Source organism: Camelina sativa, chromosome 17, assembly GCF_030686135.1.
Source record: "Camelina sativa cultivar CO46 ecotype springtype chromosome 17, ASM3068613v1".
NCBI lineage: Eukaryota > Viridiplantae > Streptophyta > Magnoliopsida > Brassicales > Brassicaceae > Camelina > Camelina sativa.
In genome coordinates, this window is record NC_141896.1 from 6,774,743 (window position 1) to 6,792,882 (window position 18,140).

Here is an 18,140-nt window from a genome sequence, read left to right on the forward strand (position 1 = left end):
AGTCAAATTTTATAAGTTTGACAGTTAAAACTAAAACTTCATTAAAACACCAAAATATACTTTATTATGTGACCAATTGATCTTTAGTATCATTTGGCTTAATTATGCATATATGCATATTGTACACGAGGAACGTGTATGTGTATTGCGCATATTAAACTAAAAATTATGTATTAGCTAACTAATTTATAACAGTCAACTCCAAGTTATTAGTACTTGCAACAATAGAGAATTAAGGTGAAAAGACATCTAAATCATGATTTTATTGTTTACGATTTCAGTGACATGATTTTATAGAAATTTCAAAGTTTTATCATGAAATTATTTTCTTAATTGTTTTACAAAAGAAAGAAAAACAGTTATTAAAAATAATAATAATAACAATAATATATATAGATATATATATATATATATATAAATGATACTTATTACTTATTTAACACTCATTTATATGACTGTTTATAATGTTTGTGAATTTTAATCACAAATTTAAATCTAATCAAAATTAGATGTAGTATCATGATGAAATATTTTAAATCAATGTCTCCAACCTTTGGTGAATAAATTGAAAATCAAGTGAAAATTTACTAAATAATGATTATTGCTTATATTTTCTTGGCATCACTTTTATGAGGAGGTTTAAGTCCAAGTATATGACCATAAAATTCACTAGTTCTTTAAAATAATCTAAAGAAAGTAAATGACTAAAATTCTTTAAAATAATATATACTTTTAAAGTCACAAATTTATATTTGTCTTGTAGACAAACTATAGTAAAAATATTATGATTTTGTTATTTGTGACTGTGTAAATTATGAGATGTTGATGTGAATCACATCCTATTGACTTGGTTTACTCTTTGAAGTGAATATAACTTTATGTTATAAAATAAAAAAGCCACACCATTGATGAGAAAGTTGCTATATAAAAGTGGCCATAAATATGGATAAGATATATAAAATTATCAACTAGTTTCTCCACTAGAAGTGAATATTAAGTACTAGATGTACTTATCTCATATATATATATATATATGATGAAAGAAACTAGTGTGAGACAATTTCCACTATTCTACTAATATTAAGAAGTAGTAGAAAAAGTATTGAAAGCTCTTGAAGAGTATATATACTATTGTCTATGGGAACACAATTTGATATTAAATGTGTTACAGTCTCCCAATTAGTCTCAAAATCAAAAGGGTCTAAGATATAATACACGATCCAATTTGAGAATGTTATTGATTACATAGTGGGATTCAAATCGAGATTGATAGACATGAAGTGTCATCATCTCGAGGGGGGGGGAATTGATGAATCCCACATACAGAGGTGATGGAACAGATAGAAGAGTTCACACCTAAAATGAGCTTAATCACTCATATGACAGAACAAATCTTGAGGATTTGAAACGTAATCATGTTGAGACAATAAGCAAAGAAAATACTTTGAAATCATAAGTATTACCCAAGGCAATAAAAGTATTTTAGAGATTACATGCATTATCTAGAAGATAAAATGCTTATAATAAACCAGAAGGTTTAATGAAAATATCACTGTTTGGCATGACCGGTTAAGCCATTCCGGTTTAATAATGATGCAAAAGAATAATCAGAAATTTTTGAAAACATTCACTAGAGAATCTGAAGAGTTTTCTTAGTGATTTATTATGTGTGCTGCTTTACAAGACAAGCTGATTATATGGTTTTCACCAACCCCATGAATTTGGATAATGTCAATTTTGTGGTATGTACAAAGCGATATTGTGGACTGATCATCCACTATATATGTTTGTTATTAAATTGCAACATGAAGTTTGCGAGAGTATTTGGTTAATTGACAATGGTGGTGAAAGCATGCCAAGTAATTGACATAAATGACTCTATATGTCAAATAATTCGCATCATGCCAAAGAATTATCATGAGTACTCCCCAATACAATTGGTTTGGGTCAGAAACCAGATATATTCCATCTAATGTGTTATACATGTTAAGTTGCTCCACCAAAGTGATTAAGATGGAATTTGAAAGAATGTTGGAAACATGTTGGATATGAAACTCTTTTGATGATTGAATATCTCGAGAATTTGAGGGTCAAGATACAGAGACTGTGAGACTATTGTTTCAGTGAGTCAGTCTTTCCAACATGAGGAAAATAAATATATTGGGATAAATTATCTGGATCCTCTTACTTTGAAATGTGCGCTAGAAATTGAAAAGATAAATTATTTGCAAAGTTTATCAAAAGAATGCAAGAAGCATTTGCTGACCATGATAGTGACAAAGTCACACATATACCAGCTGTGCTCCAATTAATATTAATGTCCTAGAAGGATAAGATCAACTGCTAGTAAGTCTAAAGATCGCATGAAGTGTGATAGACTTATGGTTCCAAATATAAGCATCCTCGGAAAGGAAAAGGAGCATAAATTAATATGGCACCGAGGAAGCAAATAGTTATGAAAAATCTCTAGAAGAGATGTAGACATGAGTAAGAAAGAGATTCAGGTACCTGAGAATCATAATGAAAAGAAATCTCAACAAGTTGAGTCATGTCTCGAAAGAAAAGGAACCAAAAAGCAAATCGACGTCGTAAATATGTTTGCATGCAGTGTTGCAGTTGATTATGTTATGGATAAATCTGAGGATCATAACCGCATGGTTAATAGAAAATGTTCTATTGAAAAGTGTACACAAAGAATGATTGGTTAATCATTGAAAGAAGTAACTATTATGAAATAATTTAAATCTCTAAAAAGAGATAATATTTGGACTTGTAGTCCTTACACTTGAAAGTGTAAAATGAGTAGGATATAAGGAGATCTTTATGAGAAATAAAGTACATGTAGTAGTAAAATAATTCTCATAAATACTTGATATTTATCATGAGAATTGCACTCTCATATGGTGGAAGCAACTATGTAGATCCCTTATGAGTTTGACAATAAGAGCAAGACTTGATTCAGTCTATTCAAAAGGTTTCAAACTGCCAAAAATTTCCCTTAAAGTGATCATATTGCAAGAAGCAATATTTTATAATTCTCGAAAAAAAAAGTTTTGTAGACTTTTGACACATTTTGAGGAGAAAATAGTGAGAGTTTATCTCTATGAGAGAATCCTGTTTGTAGATCATTGTTGTTGATCTTAGGGATCTCATAGTGGGTTGAAAATAAATCGGGAACAAGCTAAGTGAATATCTTAGGGTTGTGCAAATCCGAGATTGAACACTAATTGTAATTTTGTTCAAGAAATATTTTCAACAAAGTTTGAGGATGTAGGCATTTGCTGAACCTCGTTAAAAGAAAAATTGTATGTGTCTCTTGTCTCTTCTGCATTTACAAGTGGTTCTTGTTAAAAGAAAACTATAAGAACAAGTGCAAAATATGTTGATGATGAAATATTATCTGATCTCCGGTAGAGATTTCCTATACCAAGGAATATATGGAGAAATAATCAATGATGAAATATTACTCCTGAAAGATGGAGAAATCAGATTGTATATGATCAAATATTTCATGAAATTTCTTGAGGTTACAGTTTTGACATCTGATGAAAGAGATGTTATCTCAAGATGTTACATCATCTTACATAGAAAAATGGTCTTGTAGTACCATACTAAGAAGAAGAGTTGAAAGAGAAAGTTTTACAAGGAGATTATGAATAACTCCTATGTATAAGATTATTGTTCGGAAGATTGTATGAAAAAAGAAGATTCGAGCTTTAAGTTCAAATAAATGGAAAAGGAATCTTCTATATGAAAAAGGTGGAAATGACTTGAAGTCCAATGACCCGAGAGAATATATGATGATCATATGTATTTTATATACTAAAACTCTGTTTATAACAGTTTAGAAAAGATGATATATATGATCATAATGCATAACCTGAAGATGATGCTTTCAGGGGGAGATATAAGATCATGTGCATGGTTGTACTCTTTTTTCCTTATCATGGTTTTTATCCTATTGGATTTTTCCATGAAAGCTTTTTAACGAGACAACAAAAGAACACGCAAAAGATAAATGTCTAGAGAGGAATATTATGATTCCAATGGTGAAAGACTATCATCTTCAAAGTCTTTGACATATATTGATGAGATTGTGAGAAACAAAGATAATGATAAAGATGAGTCAATTGCGAGACCCATGACCAAGCGAAGAATGGCGATACACGTTTACTACATATTCGTTCAAGTGAAGATTTGGCGAACCATTTACCAAGGCGTTTCCAACTACTACTTTTAAGAAGCTACTTCATCATATTGGATCGGTCATCTCGAAGATTTCAAGTGATGTATTCAAGAGGGGGAGTAACAGCACGCTGCACTCTTTTTCCCTTAACCATGGTTTTTCCCACTGGGTTTTTCTGGTAAGGTTTTTAACGAGGCAGCCTTTCACATGCTCATTTGGTACTTCATTTTTATAATGGTCATCCAAGGGGGAGTGTTATGAATATATTGTATTGTATGGATGCCCATTATCGGCCCATTAGTAGATCTGGTGTATAACCTAAAACCCTAAAGTTGTATCACTATATATATGTTTTATCCCTTGGGATAGATTAATAATACAAGAGAATAATTCCTTAAACCTCTTGTTATAACAATTAAATTCTTTTTGGTGATAGCCATTTTTCTTTTTCTTTTCTTTTTCTTTTCTTTTTACTCATCACTGATCACATTTTCTAATATATATATACATCAAACATAGGTACTTAAATAGGTAACGTTTATGGTCAAAGATGAATAAGAAACATAATCTTTCAATTCACTATTTCCTTATGTTTCTAGTAAAAGAAGAAGTAAATAAATATTTTCTTACATAATTAGCTTTGACACATTATATATTTAAAGGAAACAAATTTGACTAGCAAAATATGATTTTGTCACACAAGTAGCTTTTATTCAAGGCAATTTATATATCTGTCTTCCTATTGGAAAATTTGACATCTCAATTTAGTATTATATATATATTTTTTTAAAAAGTTTAGATATGTATGTGTGTCAGATTTTATTTAATTTATGGGTTTAATTGCAACAGTTAATAACAAATGATTTATTTTTGAAATGTAAATCTCCTCATTTTAATTATAATATTGAATTAAATTTTTTTTATGAAATAGATATATATCTATATATATAGATTGAATGGAATTTTTAATATATATATATATATATATAAGATTCTCTCTCTCCCTAATGACCACTTGGCATCTCCATTTATTATTATATTTTTATTTTAAATGTCACATAAGTATGTTTGTGTAACTGATTTTCTTTAGTTTATGGTTTTAAATGCAATAATTAATATCAAATGACTAATTATTTTATATCAAACTAAAAATATATTAAAGAAAAACTGATAACAAAGTTTAACAAAGTATAACAAAGTAAAAACATTAAAGTAAGATGAAAAGATATTTATGTATAATCATATCTAATTTCTATATCTCTTGAGATTGATTATATTATAATTTTATTTATTAAAGTAAGGAAATATAATAGATTTCTATACTTTATGAAAATAAAAATTTTAAATTTATGCATTACGCAAGAAAACAAATTTAAAAACATAATTTTATTTTGATATTTTCTTAAAAATTTAAGTTTTTTATTTAAAAGAAATTATGCAACAAGCCACAAAAACCTATTTTTACTACAGTATAAATCTAAGAAACTAAATTGGAAGATTCTATCCATTTTCACCTCTGACCATAAAAATACATTTTTTTTTTGCTATGTAGAGAGAATCACCTATATAATAAAACGGAAATACACAAATTTTTTTTTGTAGACTATATAATTTTTATAAGTTGGTTACAAAATATGTTATAGATTAAATATAGGTTGATTACAAAAGAAAAAGTTATATCCCAAAGAATCTTCTTAGGATATTCCAATGATTTATACAACTTCCAAAATAAAACTATTCTTTGTATTCTATGTATTGTTACAAAATATATACTGTTAGGCATAAAAAAAGAATAAAATTGGCAATTTATTACACTTAATCGTGATTTCTGATATCTTCTTGTGCAGTTAAAAATAAAATTTTACCTAAGCACAAGTCATATTAAAACACTTTCACCAAACATATTCAAAATTTAAAATAAAAACAAACAACAAACTTAACCATTTCTCATATATAAAATTACAAAACTAACAATATAAAACTTACAAAATATGTGCTTTTTCAAGCCATCATATTTAGCATATGATTTTATTGCATAATGTTTTATCCAAAAAAACTTTTAAAAACAATTATAAAAATTATATTTTATTATAAAATTATAATATAAATAATGTGAATTTTCAATCTGGGTTAATGTGGGTTTTTCATGCTATACAATTTAGGTTATCAAGTTTAGGAAGTTCTGATTATTATGGCAGATTTTATCCAGTTTAATAGATAATTTTTGAGAAATATAAAGAAAATTTATATAATGTCTACTAATTTGTAAAATTTAAATATTCAAACAAAAAGTACATGAAGTATGAGTATCCCATCTGAATCTTCTACCTATTTCTTTATCGGTTGGACTAAAATATACAATATCAAATGGATAAATTATTATTTAAATCATGGTTATAAAATAAAATATACATGACATTTATGGGGCGTGACAATTTTTTCTGTCCATAAATAATTGTTCTATTTTCTTCTCTTTTTTAATTATTATTGTAGTTGTTTATACTGATAAGAAAACAAATATTATTTTGTCTAAAAGGAAATTATACTGATAACAAAACAAATATTTTTTTGTCTAAAAGGAAATAAAAACATATCAAATACTATACTAATACGAGTTAGGATTATAAGTGTTAATAATATTCATTAAAAAATTTTATAAACATAACCTCACACATACGTAATATATTGCAAATTTAATAATAACTTTAACTTTTAAAATCAATCCCGCACGTATGTGCGGTTCTGAATCTAGTTTTATTATAAAATTATAATATAAATAATGTGAATTTTCAATCGTAGCACGGCTCCAAATCTAGTGTGCTAATATAGTGTGTTACTAATTAATAAGGGAGGGGGACATATTTGGACTATATCCAATCTGAGTTAATCTATCAGTCTTTCGCAAATGACATCATCATCATGTCCCTTAAACCTCCCAGTGCATATTAATATAACAGTTGTGTTTTTTAATCCCTCACTTGATTCTTATAATTTCCTAGCGAATTATATAATTTAGTTTGTAAAAAAAACAAAGCAAAAGTAGATTCCAAAAATACTAGTATCATACTGACATACTTACTAGTTACTACTACTACATGTTAATTGTTAAACGACAAAAGCAAATGGCACAATAAGATTTTAGAAAAAAATACAAGAGTGACCCATAAACAAAAAGTAAAGATCCCACTGGTTTTGCTCCTTTCCCCACACCGTAATTGATGGGTCACTCTCCGTCTCTCCCCATTCTCCCTCCACACTCACATCTTTATTTTTTCTTTTCTTCAGAAATTACTCAAACAAGAAACAAGCATGGGGTTTACTTTACATGCACATAAATCAATATTTTGTGTGTGTGTATTCGTAAATTTTGTATGTTATTCACTTTTGACCCATTTTAACTTTTCACTTTAATCAAATTTTGTATCTTTACGCCTCAACTACCTTAACGACGAAGCCCGCTACTTTCCAAAAAGTCAAAAAAGCCCCTCACTCACCAGTCTCTCTCTCTATATATATACTATCTTTACACAAAACAGAACACACAAACACACACAAAACCTTGTTCAATGGAAGATTGGTTCTTATGGCTCTCGAGAACAAACCTTGAACCTTCTCTAATCCACGAATACGGTCTCTCCTTCTCCCAGAACGAGCTCGAACTCGAAGACGTTGCTTACTTCAACCACGAGTTTCTCCAGAGCATGGGAATCTCCATCGCTAAACATCGTCTCGAGATTCTCAAACTCGCTCGCCGAGATCGCAAGAACGCTCCTCCACTCACCTCTCGGTCGATCTCCAGATTCGTGGTTGCTATCAAGAAAACAGGTAAATGTTTCTCCGATCACGTACGCGCCTGGATCCGCCGCGAAGAAGAGTCGTCTCGAGCTCTGGTGTTGTTGCCGCAGAAGAAGAAGACGAGCAGCAGGATTAGTAAGTGGAGATCAGGCGGGTTTATGAAGAGGAACAAGAGATCTGTGATGCCGAGTAATGGAAATGGTGGATTTGAGAAGCAAGAGAGGTTGCTCTTGACCAATGGGACTCCTTGTAGACTCGATAGCTTCTCAAGTCCCATGGTTTTTGATTACAGTTGCAAGGATGAGAAACTACTTTATGATCAAGATACTTGTTTCGAAGATGTCAAATGGGATTCTATGTTTCAGAATCTCAAACCTACTTAGTAATCTCTTGGTTTCAGATTTGATGGTGAGAGATGATGTTTTAGGTTTCTTCCACCATGGACTTTTTTGAAGTTTTTTTTTTGGCCTTTGTGTGTTGGAGTGTGTGATTAGGGTTTTTTTGGTTAATTAACAATTAGGGTTGAGTGGAGGTGTCAGGTGTGTGTGAGTGTGTGTGGGTCTTTGTAATGAGTCTGTCTCTTCAGTCTTTGCTTTTGGCCTAAGTCTCTGTTCCAGTCAAAAACTTCTTTACAGCTTTTTTTAACTACTTTTTAACTCTGTCTTTCTGAAAAAAGTGTTTACACACATAACCACGACACTAACACCTGCCTCAGGTGATAACTACACTACTCTTGAGGTAACCGGAAAGATCTTGAACCGTATAGAGACTGATAAACCGGTCTTATTCTAACAGTTAGAATCACGCCTAGAATTGCGGCAACTCCACAGACGCAAGCCAGGATCATGAAAGTAAGCTTGAAACAATCTGGTCCGTAACAAGTCGAGCTTCCTTGTCTAATAGCCTCAGCATCATACAAACGACCAGCTAGTAAACCGGAGAAGAGAACTGCACCAATTGGGTTTCCTAGAATCATGAAACTATAGATGATGCCAAAGTGTTCTAGTCCAAAGAGCTCAGATGCTGTAGGAACCATGAGAGAGTACTGGAACCCGTAGCATGTGCCTAGAAGCGCGGTTGCGGGATAGAGAGTGGCGGTTGAAGAGAGAGCGTAGAGAATGAAAGCAAGTACCATTAGAAACTGTGCCAATGTCATCCACACGGTTCTCGGCATTGCTCTTGACTTGACAAAGTGCTCTGAGATGGCTCCTGAGCTAAGCCGGCCAACAAAGTTAAAGAAACTAAAGAGGCATAAGAGGACTGTTGTGTTCTCAATGCCAACTGCAATCCCAACCTGAGCCAAGTTGTTTAAAACAGTGACACCAGAACCAACACCAAGGAAGTAAAGAAACCATAGAAGCCAGAAATCAGCCTTGACCAAAGCTTCTCTCATTCTAAAATCCTCTCCTCTCCTCGGTCTTCTCTTCTTCTCAACTGTTACTTCAAATTCTTCTTTTTCAAACTAATAGACAAAAATATTTGTTTCAAAATTTAAAACTAATTGATTTCGAGTTATAAAAAATTGTTAATTACACACTTATACAACATGATTTTTATAATCAAGTTTAATTTTTTTTTTAAATAACTTAAAAAGCTATTAATTTGAAATACAGTAGAGAGGGATTATAAATTCTCTTTGCAAAAAAGAAAAGGAGGAAAAAGAAGATTATGAAGTAATTTCTAATGACACAAACGAGAACTAGTCCACATTCCTAATATATATATTATGAATGATCTCGTATCGAGTCGAAATTTTTAGTTTTGTAATAGACATAAATTTGTGGGTCAAATGAAGCCAACATCAAAATTCTGCTTGGTTTGACCACACGTGTACACACACATTTCACATGAACATGCATAATAGATTCACAACTTAATTACAACAAAAACAATTGGGAAAGAAATTTACAACGTAGGAAAGACATGTCAATAAAAATCACCAATCTGTAACCAAAACTAATCTACTAATGAAAGCATGCAGTTTTTTTCAGGAATTAATTGCATTAAGCGCTTGTTTGTGCACTTACTAACCCAAAGACTCATAATCTTGCAACAGTCTATTCTTCTAGCTCATTAGTCTTATAGTATAACACGTATATGAGTAACTCACTAGAATAACCCATGACATATCAGTTTTTAATCATTTGGATCATAATACAAGTTAGAAGCCTGCGAGAAACATGGCACTAGAAAGGACCGGTCAATTTCAAAAGAAGCACATTACAAATGGAACAACAATTACTGGCAGATTCCTATATCTATCCACTACATTCACAAGGATTTGTTTGATTATATTTTCACTACACACTGTCTACACTAGAGAGCATACAAACCTTATACTAAAGCCTTTTTTGGTTTTCTGATATGAAACAGTAAGACGAATAGCAGAGCTACCATTAAGGACTTCCATCAGATTCAGGAAGCGACTTCATGTTTCTCCCAAATTCCGTATTTTGAGCTGAAAGTTCCACCACCAAATTGCTGTGCGTACTCACAAATCACTGCCCGAGCACAAGCGTCCCATGTCTTGGCTATGTCTTTGAGCGACATTGGCTGTGACAAACTTCTTAGCAATATGTTGAACCTTGCCATAGCTTTGGACGAGAGGTCCTCGTTCTCTTTGCTGTTCAAGAAACCAGATCACGTTAAGGTTAATAAGATGATGCAGTTTCTTATCTACCGACAGGATTTTGGACAAAATTTTTAACGATATGGTAGATGTTTGCTTGACTTGGTATGAAAGAAACATGTATCAAATTACAGGATCGTGCTTGTACCTGGTTTCAACCGGGAGTATGTCCAGAATAGATGGAGAGACAATAGGATCAGCAGCATCTTCATCATCACTAATCTCAACGACTGTATCTAACAGCCGCTGATTTATTTCCTTAATTTTCTCCAAAAGGGCATGCTCGGTCTGCAGTCCAAGATTGAGACTCCTAAAAATAACAAAACTGAAACCTTTATGCGTCCAAATTTTTAGATATATCTAAGGGAAGTGTAACTGAAAATCGTACCTCAGTTCTTCCCTTATGTCCACCACATGTCACAGTAGATTCCATACCTACCAAACCAGCAAACTGGTTGTAGCTATCACCAACACTACTTCCTCCCAGTGAACCAACGCTCAGTGGCATTGCAGTTGTGTGACGCTTCATTTTCTTGTGACGCTACAGACAATATGATGTTTTGGTTATCTCTAGTCCTTCTTATTCACGTGTTGAGTTTCAATTTTCCTGTTATACTGCTTGCTCTGACGTAGCTCACTTCCCTGCTCCTTGCTTTGACCTCCTAATGTAGTCTCAGAGGGATCTCTCTGCTCCTGAAGTTTTGGAGACTCAGCAAGAACTTTCAAACATCAATGATGTTATGAGCCGCAGCCTTTGCCTTCTTTTTAGTAATAGGTGCCGTTTTGAAAGTAAGAGAATGAAAACGATTTAGCTAAAACTCCCTTTAACCCAACTCTCTCTTTGAGAATTAGGTTAATTGTTGGAGGTTAATCTTCTCATTAGCATAAGAAGTCCTTTTATAGACCCTAGTACAACCGACCTAATCATAAAGCAAAGCATAAGACTCCAAACCCTAATCCTAATGTTTAAAAGGAAATATTAGAAGCAACTATAATTAAACCAAAGACACCTAAACCAGAGCATGGATCAAATGAGCTCTATCAACTTCTCACTGAGAGGAAGGCCTCCTTTGATCCGGCTGTCTTTGCCACACATCCTCATATACCTCACGCTGTTGATGAGGTTAGTTTCTTCAATCTATTGATGATTTTTTTTTTACTAGGACTCTAACCCCTCTGCAATATCGCGGGGAAGTATTTTTAAAAAGATAATTTTAAATTATAAATTATAGATTATGAAATTATTTGAAAATAATAGAATAGTTTTTTTTTTTGTAAGAGAAGGGGAGGCTCCCCTCATATTATTAGAAAAATAGAAAAAATTTGAGAATTTGTTAAAAATGCCCCTTTTGATATACCCTTTTTCAAAAATACCTTCTTTTCTGGCCATTTTTATTTTTGCCCTCTTTTAATTTTTAATGACCATTTTACCCTTAGATGAAAATTATTTTATTCAATAAAAAGAAAAACAAAATTTTCCCGCCAAAAAATTTCCGACATATTTTCCCGCCAAAAAATTTTCGAAAAAATTTTCCCGCCAAAAATTTTTTTGTCAAAAATACAAAAATTTTCCCGCCAAAATTTTTCCCGCCAAAAAAAATTTACAAGGTTTTTAAAAGGTTTTATAAGGTTTCTACCTTATAAAAGCCTTATAAACACCTTGTGAAGGCTTTTACAAGATTTTTTAAAGAGTTTTAAAAGGTTTTTTAAACAACTTGTAAACGCTTTTACAAGATTTTTAAAAGGTTTTAAAAGGTTTTTAAAAGGTTTTCAAATGGTTTTTAAAAAGATTTTTAAAAGGTTTTTAAACACATTGTAAACGCTTTTACAATGTTTTTAAAAACCTTGTAAAAGTTTTTATAAGATTTTTAAAAGGGTTTTAAAAGGTTTTTAAACACCTTGTAAATGCTTTTAAAAAGTTTTTAAAAGCGTTTACAAGGTGTTTAAAAACCTTTTAAAAGCATTTACAAGGTTTTTAAAAGCGTTTACAATGTGCTTAAAAACCTTTTAAAAACCTTGTAAACACTTTTAAATTTTTTTTAAAAGCGTTTACAATGTTTTTAAAAGGTATAAATTTCAATATTTTTGGCGGGAAAAATTTTCGATTTTGGCGGGAAAATTTTTTTTTTGGCCGGAAAAATATTTTTTTCGGGAAAAATTTTCGATTTTGGCGGGAAAAAAAAATTTTGGCGGGAAATTTTTTTGGCGGGAAAATATTTTTGATTTTGATGACTGTACATTCTTGCTGTCACTCAAAAAAGGGTAATTTGGTCATTTTGTATATAAAAAGGGGTAGTTTTAAAAATGATCAACAAGAAGGGGTATTTTTAAAAAAAGGTATGGAAAAAGGGGCATTTTTGAGAATGCCCCAAAAAACAACTACAAACGGACTGACCGTGGCATAGTACAACCAACAGCATCCTCAAGAATAATCCCCTGAACACACTCAGGACTAACAACCAAAGAATGAAAACCCAAAGAGAAAATAATAGAATAGTTTGAATGCACAAATATTAAATATAAAGTATTAGTAAAAACACAACCATCAAAATGAAAATTTATAATAATAAAATATTATGGCAAAGAAACACAACTTTGCAAAAAACATTGTTTAAAAGATTATAAATAAGAAACACAACTTTGCAAAAAACATTGTTTAAGAGATTATAAATATAAAACTAGGCAATATCCCATGCTTAAAGCACAGATCAACATTTAAAAGAAAAATTAATTGAATAAAAAAGTTATTGTTATATTTTTTAGAAAAAATTATTTTGTTTGAGATAATATTTATTTTTATTTGTTCTGTAAATCTATATATGTTTTTTTAATACTAATTATTTTAGAATATTATAGTATTTTATTTTTGATGTATATTACAGTTTTATATTTTTTTTTGTATTTGCATCATTATTTTGTGAAATATGAAGTTGTAATTTTAATATTATAATTATGAACAAATAAAATTTATTAATTTATCAGCTATATACATTTAGTTTTACCAACCCGCCAATGTGAAAATTAAAACACACATTTTATTTTCATAGATCGAGTAATAAATCTTTGTTTTTAAAATTTCAAATCACAACATATGTAGAAAAAATCTGCATTTTATCAATCATAAGTATTATATGAAAATTCCAAACAATTCTTAAATAAAATAAAATAAAGATGATAGGAGAATCATAATTTGAAATTTTAACAAAATATTCGAAATCTTGTAATTAAAAATAATTATATTGACTACTTGGATATAAAATTTTAGTTTTTGAAAATTTGATTTGTTTATATATTTTTTTAAAAATATTTTGTAATTTTCGTCCATAATTAAAAAAATATCTTTTTTTAACTAATAATTATTTAAAATCAATGGCATGACAATATAAAATTAAAGAAGAAAGTAAATTCTATTATATTAGCAGTTAATTTTTTTCATATTTTTTTCAAGTATAAATTAGTTTTGATTTGAAACTATTTCTTTTACTTATTTATTTATATTTGATCTGTCATCGTTTTTATTTTTTTAATTAATTATATTTATTTAATTTAATTAATTGATTAATCTTAATGAAAATTTTCTAATGGCAACTGATTGTAATTTTTTTACATATTTTAAGGTTAACTTCTCAATTAATATAGTAGGATATTTTATGAAGAATTATGGTAAAAACTAAAACTAATAAACTATTATGACAAAGTGATCCTAACTGAAAATAAATATTTTCTAATAAATAATTATAATTATAAAATATATTTGATAATGAGTGCAAAAGTATCAACTAAAAATTAAAACTAAAATACACAAGTCTAAAAATAATATAAAATATAGATATCATAACTTTTTCTGTACGAATAGTTATCATAAATAGAAGCAACTGTAAATTATATATTAACTTGTATTGAATTTCTATATTGCTATAATCATTTTTAAAATTTTATTTAAATTATGGAATAATGTTGAATATTGGATATTAATATTCAAATTATTTAGATTCAACATAAAATAAAAAATTTGTTTCAACAAATAATGTTATCGATGAAGAGACAGATATATATAGAGTTCCCAAATTCTCTGACGAACTCTCTGTGCATCCACCCGGTGAATTTCCTCCGGAGCAGATTCCACCAGATATCGTCAATGACGTCTTTTGCGACTCTTTGGACCACTTTGACGTCAATGACGAAGATGAAGATTTCCAGTCTCCTGGAGATGAAGAAGAGCCTGCTCACATCTATCTCATCGTGGATGATGCTTCCACGACGTCGTTAGGACTTGTTCTCTCTTGGTCGTTTTACCTTTTCCAATAATTTGTCGTTAGGACTTGTTCTCTCTTGGTCGTTTTAGCTTTTTCAAACTGTGTGATTCGTCTTTAGGACTTCGTCTATCTTGGTCGTCAAACCTTTTCCAAACTGTGTAATTTTGTTGGTCGGGTTTGGATGATCAGTATCGAGTTGAAATTTTTAATTTTGTAATAGACATAAATTTGTGGGTCAAATGAAGCCAACATCAAAATTCTGCTTGGTTTGACCATACACGTGTACACACACATTTCACATGCACATGCATAAGATAGATTCACAAGTCACAACTTAATTACAACTAAACAATTGGGAAAGAAATTTACAACATAGGAAAGAGACATGTCAATAAAAATCACCAATCTGTAACCAAAACTAATCTACTAATGAAAGCATGCAGTTTCTTTCAGGAATTAATTGCATTAAGCGCTTGTTTGTGCATCCACTAACCCAAATACTCATAATCTTGCAACAATCTATTCATTCAGCTCATTAGTCATATAAGTATAACACGTATATAATATGAGTAACTCACTAGCACTGGAAGGGGCCGGTCAACAACAACACTGAGGGTGAGTGTTCAATTTCAAAAGAAACACATTACAAAGGGAACAACAATCAATGACAGAATCCTATATCTATCCACTAAAATTCACAAAAAAAAATTGTATGATTATATTTTCACTACACTATCTACACTAGAGCATACAAACCTTATACTAAAGCCTTTTTTGGTTTTCTGATATGAAACAGACCGACCATTAAGGACTTTCATCAGATTCAGGAAGCGGCTACATGTTTCTCCCAAGTTCCGTATTTTGAGCTGAAAGTTCCACCACCAAATTGCTGTGCGTACTCACAAATCACAGCCCGAGCACAAGCGTCCCATGTCTTGGCTATGTCTTTGAGCGACATTGGCTGTGACAAACCTCTTAGCAATATGTTGAACCTTGCTATAGCTTTGGACGAGAGGTCCTCGTTCTCTTTGCTGTTCAAGAAACCAGATCACGTTAAGGTTAATAAGATGATGCAGTTTCTTATCTACAGACAGGATTTTGGACAATTTTTAACGATATGGTAGATGTTTGCTTGACTCGGTATGAAAGAAACATGTATCTAATTACTTAAAAACTGAAGGATCATGCTTGTACCTGGTTTCAACCGGGAGTATGTCCAGAAGAGATGGAGAGACGTTGGGGTAGCTACAAGGAACCAGCAGACGCAGTGGTCGAATAGGAAACTGTGAGAGAGGCAGAAACATACTTTAAAAGGGATAACTGAAATAATGTTTCTAAAAATGTTATAACGAGATGACCATACTTACCATTTGTTTTGATGAGAGATGAGCCTTCAAACCTGGGCTGAGGGAAACAGCTATAAACGAGAATCTAATGGTTGTTCCTTCACACTCTTTGCTTGATGTTACTTTCTCACTAGGATCAGCAGCATCTTCATCATCACTAATCTCAACGACTGTATCTACCAGCCGCTGGTTTATTTCCTTAATTTCCTCCAAAAGGGCATGCTCGGTCTGCAGTCCAAGATTAAGAGTCTTCAAAATAACAAAACTGAAACCTTTATGCGTCCAAATTTTCAGATATATCTAAGGGAAGTGTAACTGAAAACTGTACCTCAGTTCTTGCCTTATTTCCACCACAAGTCACAGTAGATTCCATATCTACCAAATCAGCAAACTGCTTGTAGCTATCACCAACGCTTAGTGGCATTGCAGTTGTGTGACGCTTCATTTTCTTGGTCGCCATCATTCCCTCTTGCGTCATGAAGTTTCTTGCTTGGAGACGACATTTAGTCATTGCAACCAAGTCTTCGCCAACTGAAGCTCTCGAACCGTTTCCTGGAGCTGAACCAGCTATCGTATCAACCATGCTTACAACCGATCCAATGTCACTTACTGCAGAAGAAAGTGCTTGTGGCGAGATGGACTTCACCTGAAAACAACCAAAAGCATACATCAAGTTCAGAAACAATGTTTCAACGACAAAAGAGGGATATGGCAGCAATGACACTGCCCTGTTGCAAAGACCCTTCAAAATTAGTAATGTTACTTACGGCTCTAATAAGGCGTTCTATAGGCAGCTCAGTATTTCCATCAGGACTAGTAAGCTCCTCTCGCCATTCTTCTCCATTTTCATTCCCCATTGTATCTAAATTAAAAAAAAAAAGCGAGTTCATCAATCAGAAGAGACTGCGTACAATAATACTAAAACCCTAAACTAGTTAGAGAAACAACAAGTATCCATAAAAAGTGGATCTTTCTACGTTCTAATGGCAATTCGATGATGGAAAAAGCAGGTTGGCTCAATCGTTAGTACTCGATTCTAAGGGTTTGCAATGCTGAAACTTAAGCGGGTCCGTGAAAAGCACGCAATGAGATAAGAAGAAGAAGAAGAAGAAGAAGAAGGAAAGTGTTCGATTCTTGGTTTCACCAACAATATGAACTCTTCTAAAAAGCAAACAACCGAAACTCGAAAATTTTAACAACCTTTAAGCGAAAGCGAATGCTTTTGATCTGCAAAATCTCGTTTCTTTGTTTTTGTTTTGGGGTCATCTTCGCGTTTTCTTGATTATACACTCCGTTTAAAATGACAGGGGAGCGAAATGAGGAGACTCTGATTGGGCCGGTAGAGAAGAGACACGTGTTCTCTCTACAACGGAACGGGCTCGCGTTTATATATGGCGGTGACGGAAGGAAGCTCACAGCCGACTGTTGCAAAAGTGTTGATGGTTCTCTCAGGCATTTCGTCGAGCACTTGTTCTGCATCAGGGAACTATAATTCTCACCTCCGGCACATCTACTCTCCAAGCTCATTACTTAGTACATATAGATGAGAAATTGCTCTTTGAAACAGATACGAGTTGTTTCATACCGCTCCAACATTACTCTCAAAACTGTTTCACAATCTCTCAAACTGATCTGATCTTTGTTGATGCGGAGGAGATTACTGGTCGAGTTCAATAAGAATACCAAAACAAAACATATTATTGTTGGAATTCACACTTTGATTAATTATCTAAATTAGTAAGAAAGGTGAAGAAGAGTAAGAAAGAAGTCACACAGCTTGAGAAGGACCAAGATCGAGAAGAGGAAGAAGAAGACGTGGGTTGGTTTTGGTGTGTTAAATTGAGAAGTGCTTTGGGCCATTAATTATGTTTTGGCCCATAATTGTTAATGAGTCCATTAAGACGAAACTATAGGTTTAAAACAAAGAG

At 31.8% G+C, this 18,140-nt stretch overlaps 4 protein-coding genes across 4 annotated transcripts; 1 reads left to right on the forward strand and 3 right to left on the reverse strand.

Annotated features, from left to right (window-relative positions):
* Positions 1 to 7,654: 7,654 nt before the first annotated feature.
* On the forward strand, positions 7,655 to 8,629 carry LOC104755888 (uncharacterized). Its single transcript, XM_010478365.3, has one exon. The coding sequence runs from the start codon at positions 7,753 to 7,755 to the stop codon at positions 8,362 to 8,364; it is 612 nt and encodes a 203-aa protein (XP_010476667.1). The 5' UTR covers positions 7,655 to 7,752; the 3' UTR covers positions 8,365 to 8,629.
* A 79-nt stretch (positions 8,630 to 8,708) lies between these two features.
* LOC104759241 (protein NUCLEAR FUSION DEFECTIVE 4-like) lies at positions 8,709 to 10,024 on the reverse strand. Its single transcript, XM_010482191.2, has 2 exons — positions 10,013 to 10,024; positions 8,709 to 9,443 (listed from the first exon to the last, which is right to left on the reverse strand). The coding sequence occupies exons 1-2, from the start codon at positions 10,022 to 10,024 to the stop codon at positions 8,709 to 8,711; spliced, it is 747 nt and encodes a 248-aa protein (XP_010480493.2).
* A 254-nt stretch (positions 10,025 to 10,278) lies between these two features.
* On the reverse strand, positions 10,279 to 11,712 carry LOC104759242 (mediator of RNA polymerase II transcription subunit 15a-like). Its single transcript, XM_087496423.1, has 5 exons — positions 11,664 to 11,712; positions 11,199 to 11,329; positions 10,999 to 11,151; positions 10,759 to 10,898; positions 10,279 to 10,604 (listed from the first exon to the last, which is right to left on the reverse strand). The coding sequence occupies exons 1-5, from the start codon at positions 11,710 to 11,712 to the stop codon at positions 10,397 to 10,399; spliced, it is 681 nt and encodes a 226-aa protein (XP_087352549.1). The 3' UTR covers positions 10,279 to 10,396.
* Positions 11,713 to 15,463: 3,751 nt separating this feature from the next.
* LOC104755889 (mediator of RNA polymerase II transcription subunit 15a-like) lies at positions 15,464 to 18,040 on the reverse strand. Its single transcript, XM_010478366.3, has 6 exons — positions 17,413 to 18,040; positions 16,980 to 17,074; positions 16,541 to 16,858; positions 16,234 to 16,440; positions 16,061 to 16,149; positions 15,464 to 15,897 (listed from the first exon to the last, which is right to left on the reverse strand). Exons 2-6 carry the CDS (start codon positions 17,067 to 17,069, stop codon positions 15,690 to 15,692), a joined length of 912 nt encoding a protein of 303 aa, XP_010476668.2. The 5' UTR covers positions 17,070 to 17,074; positions 17,413 to 18,040; the 3' UTR covers positions 15,464 to 15,689.
* Between the last annotated feature and the right edge of the window lie 100 nt (positions 18,041 to 18,140).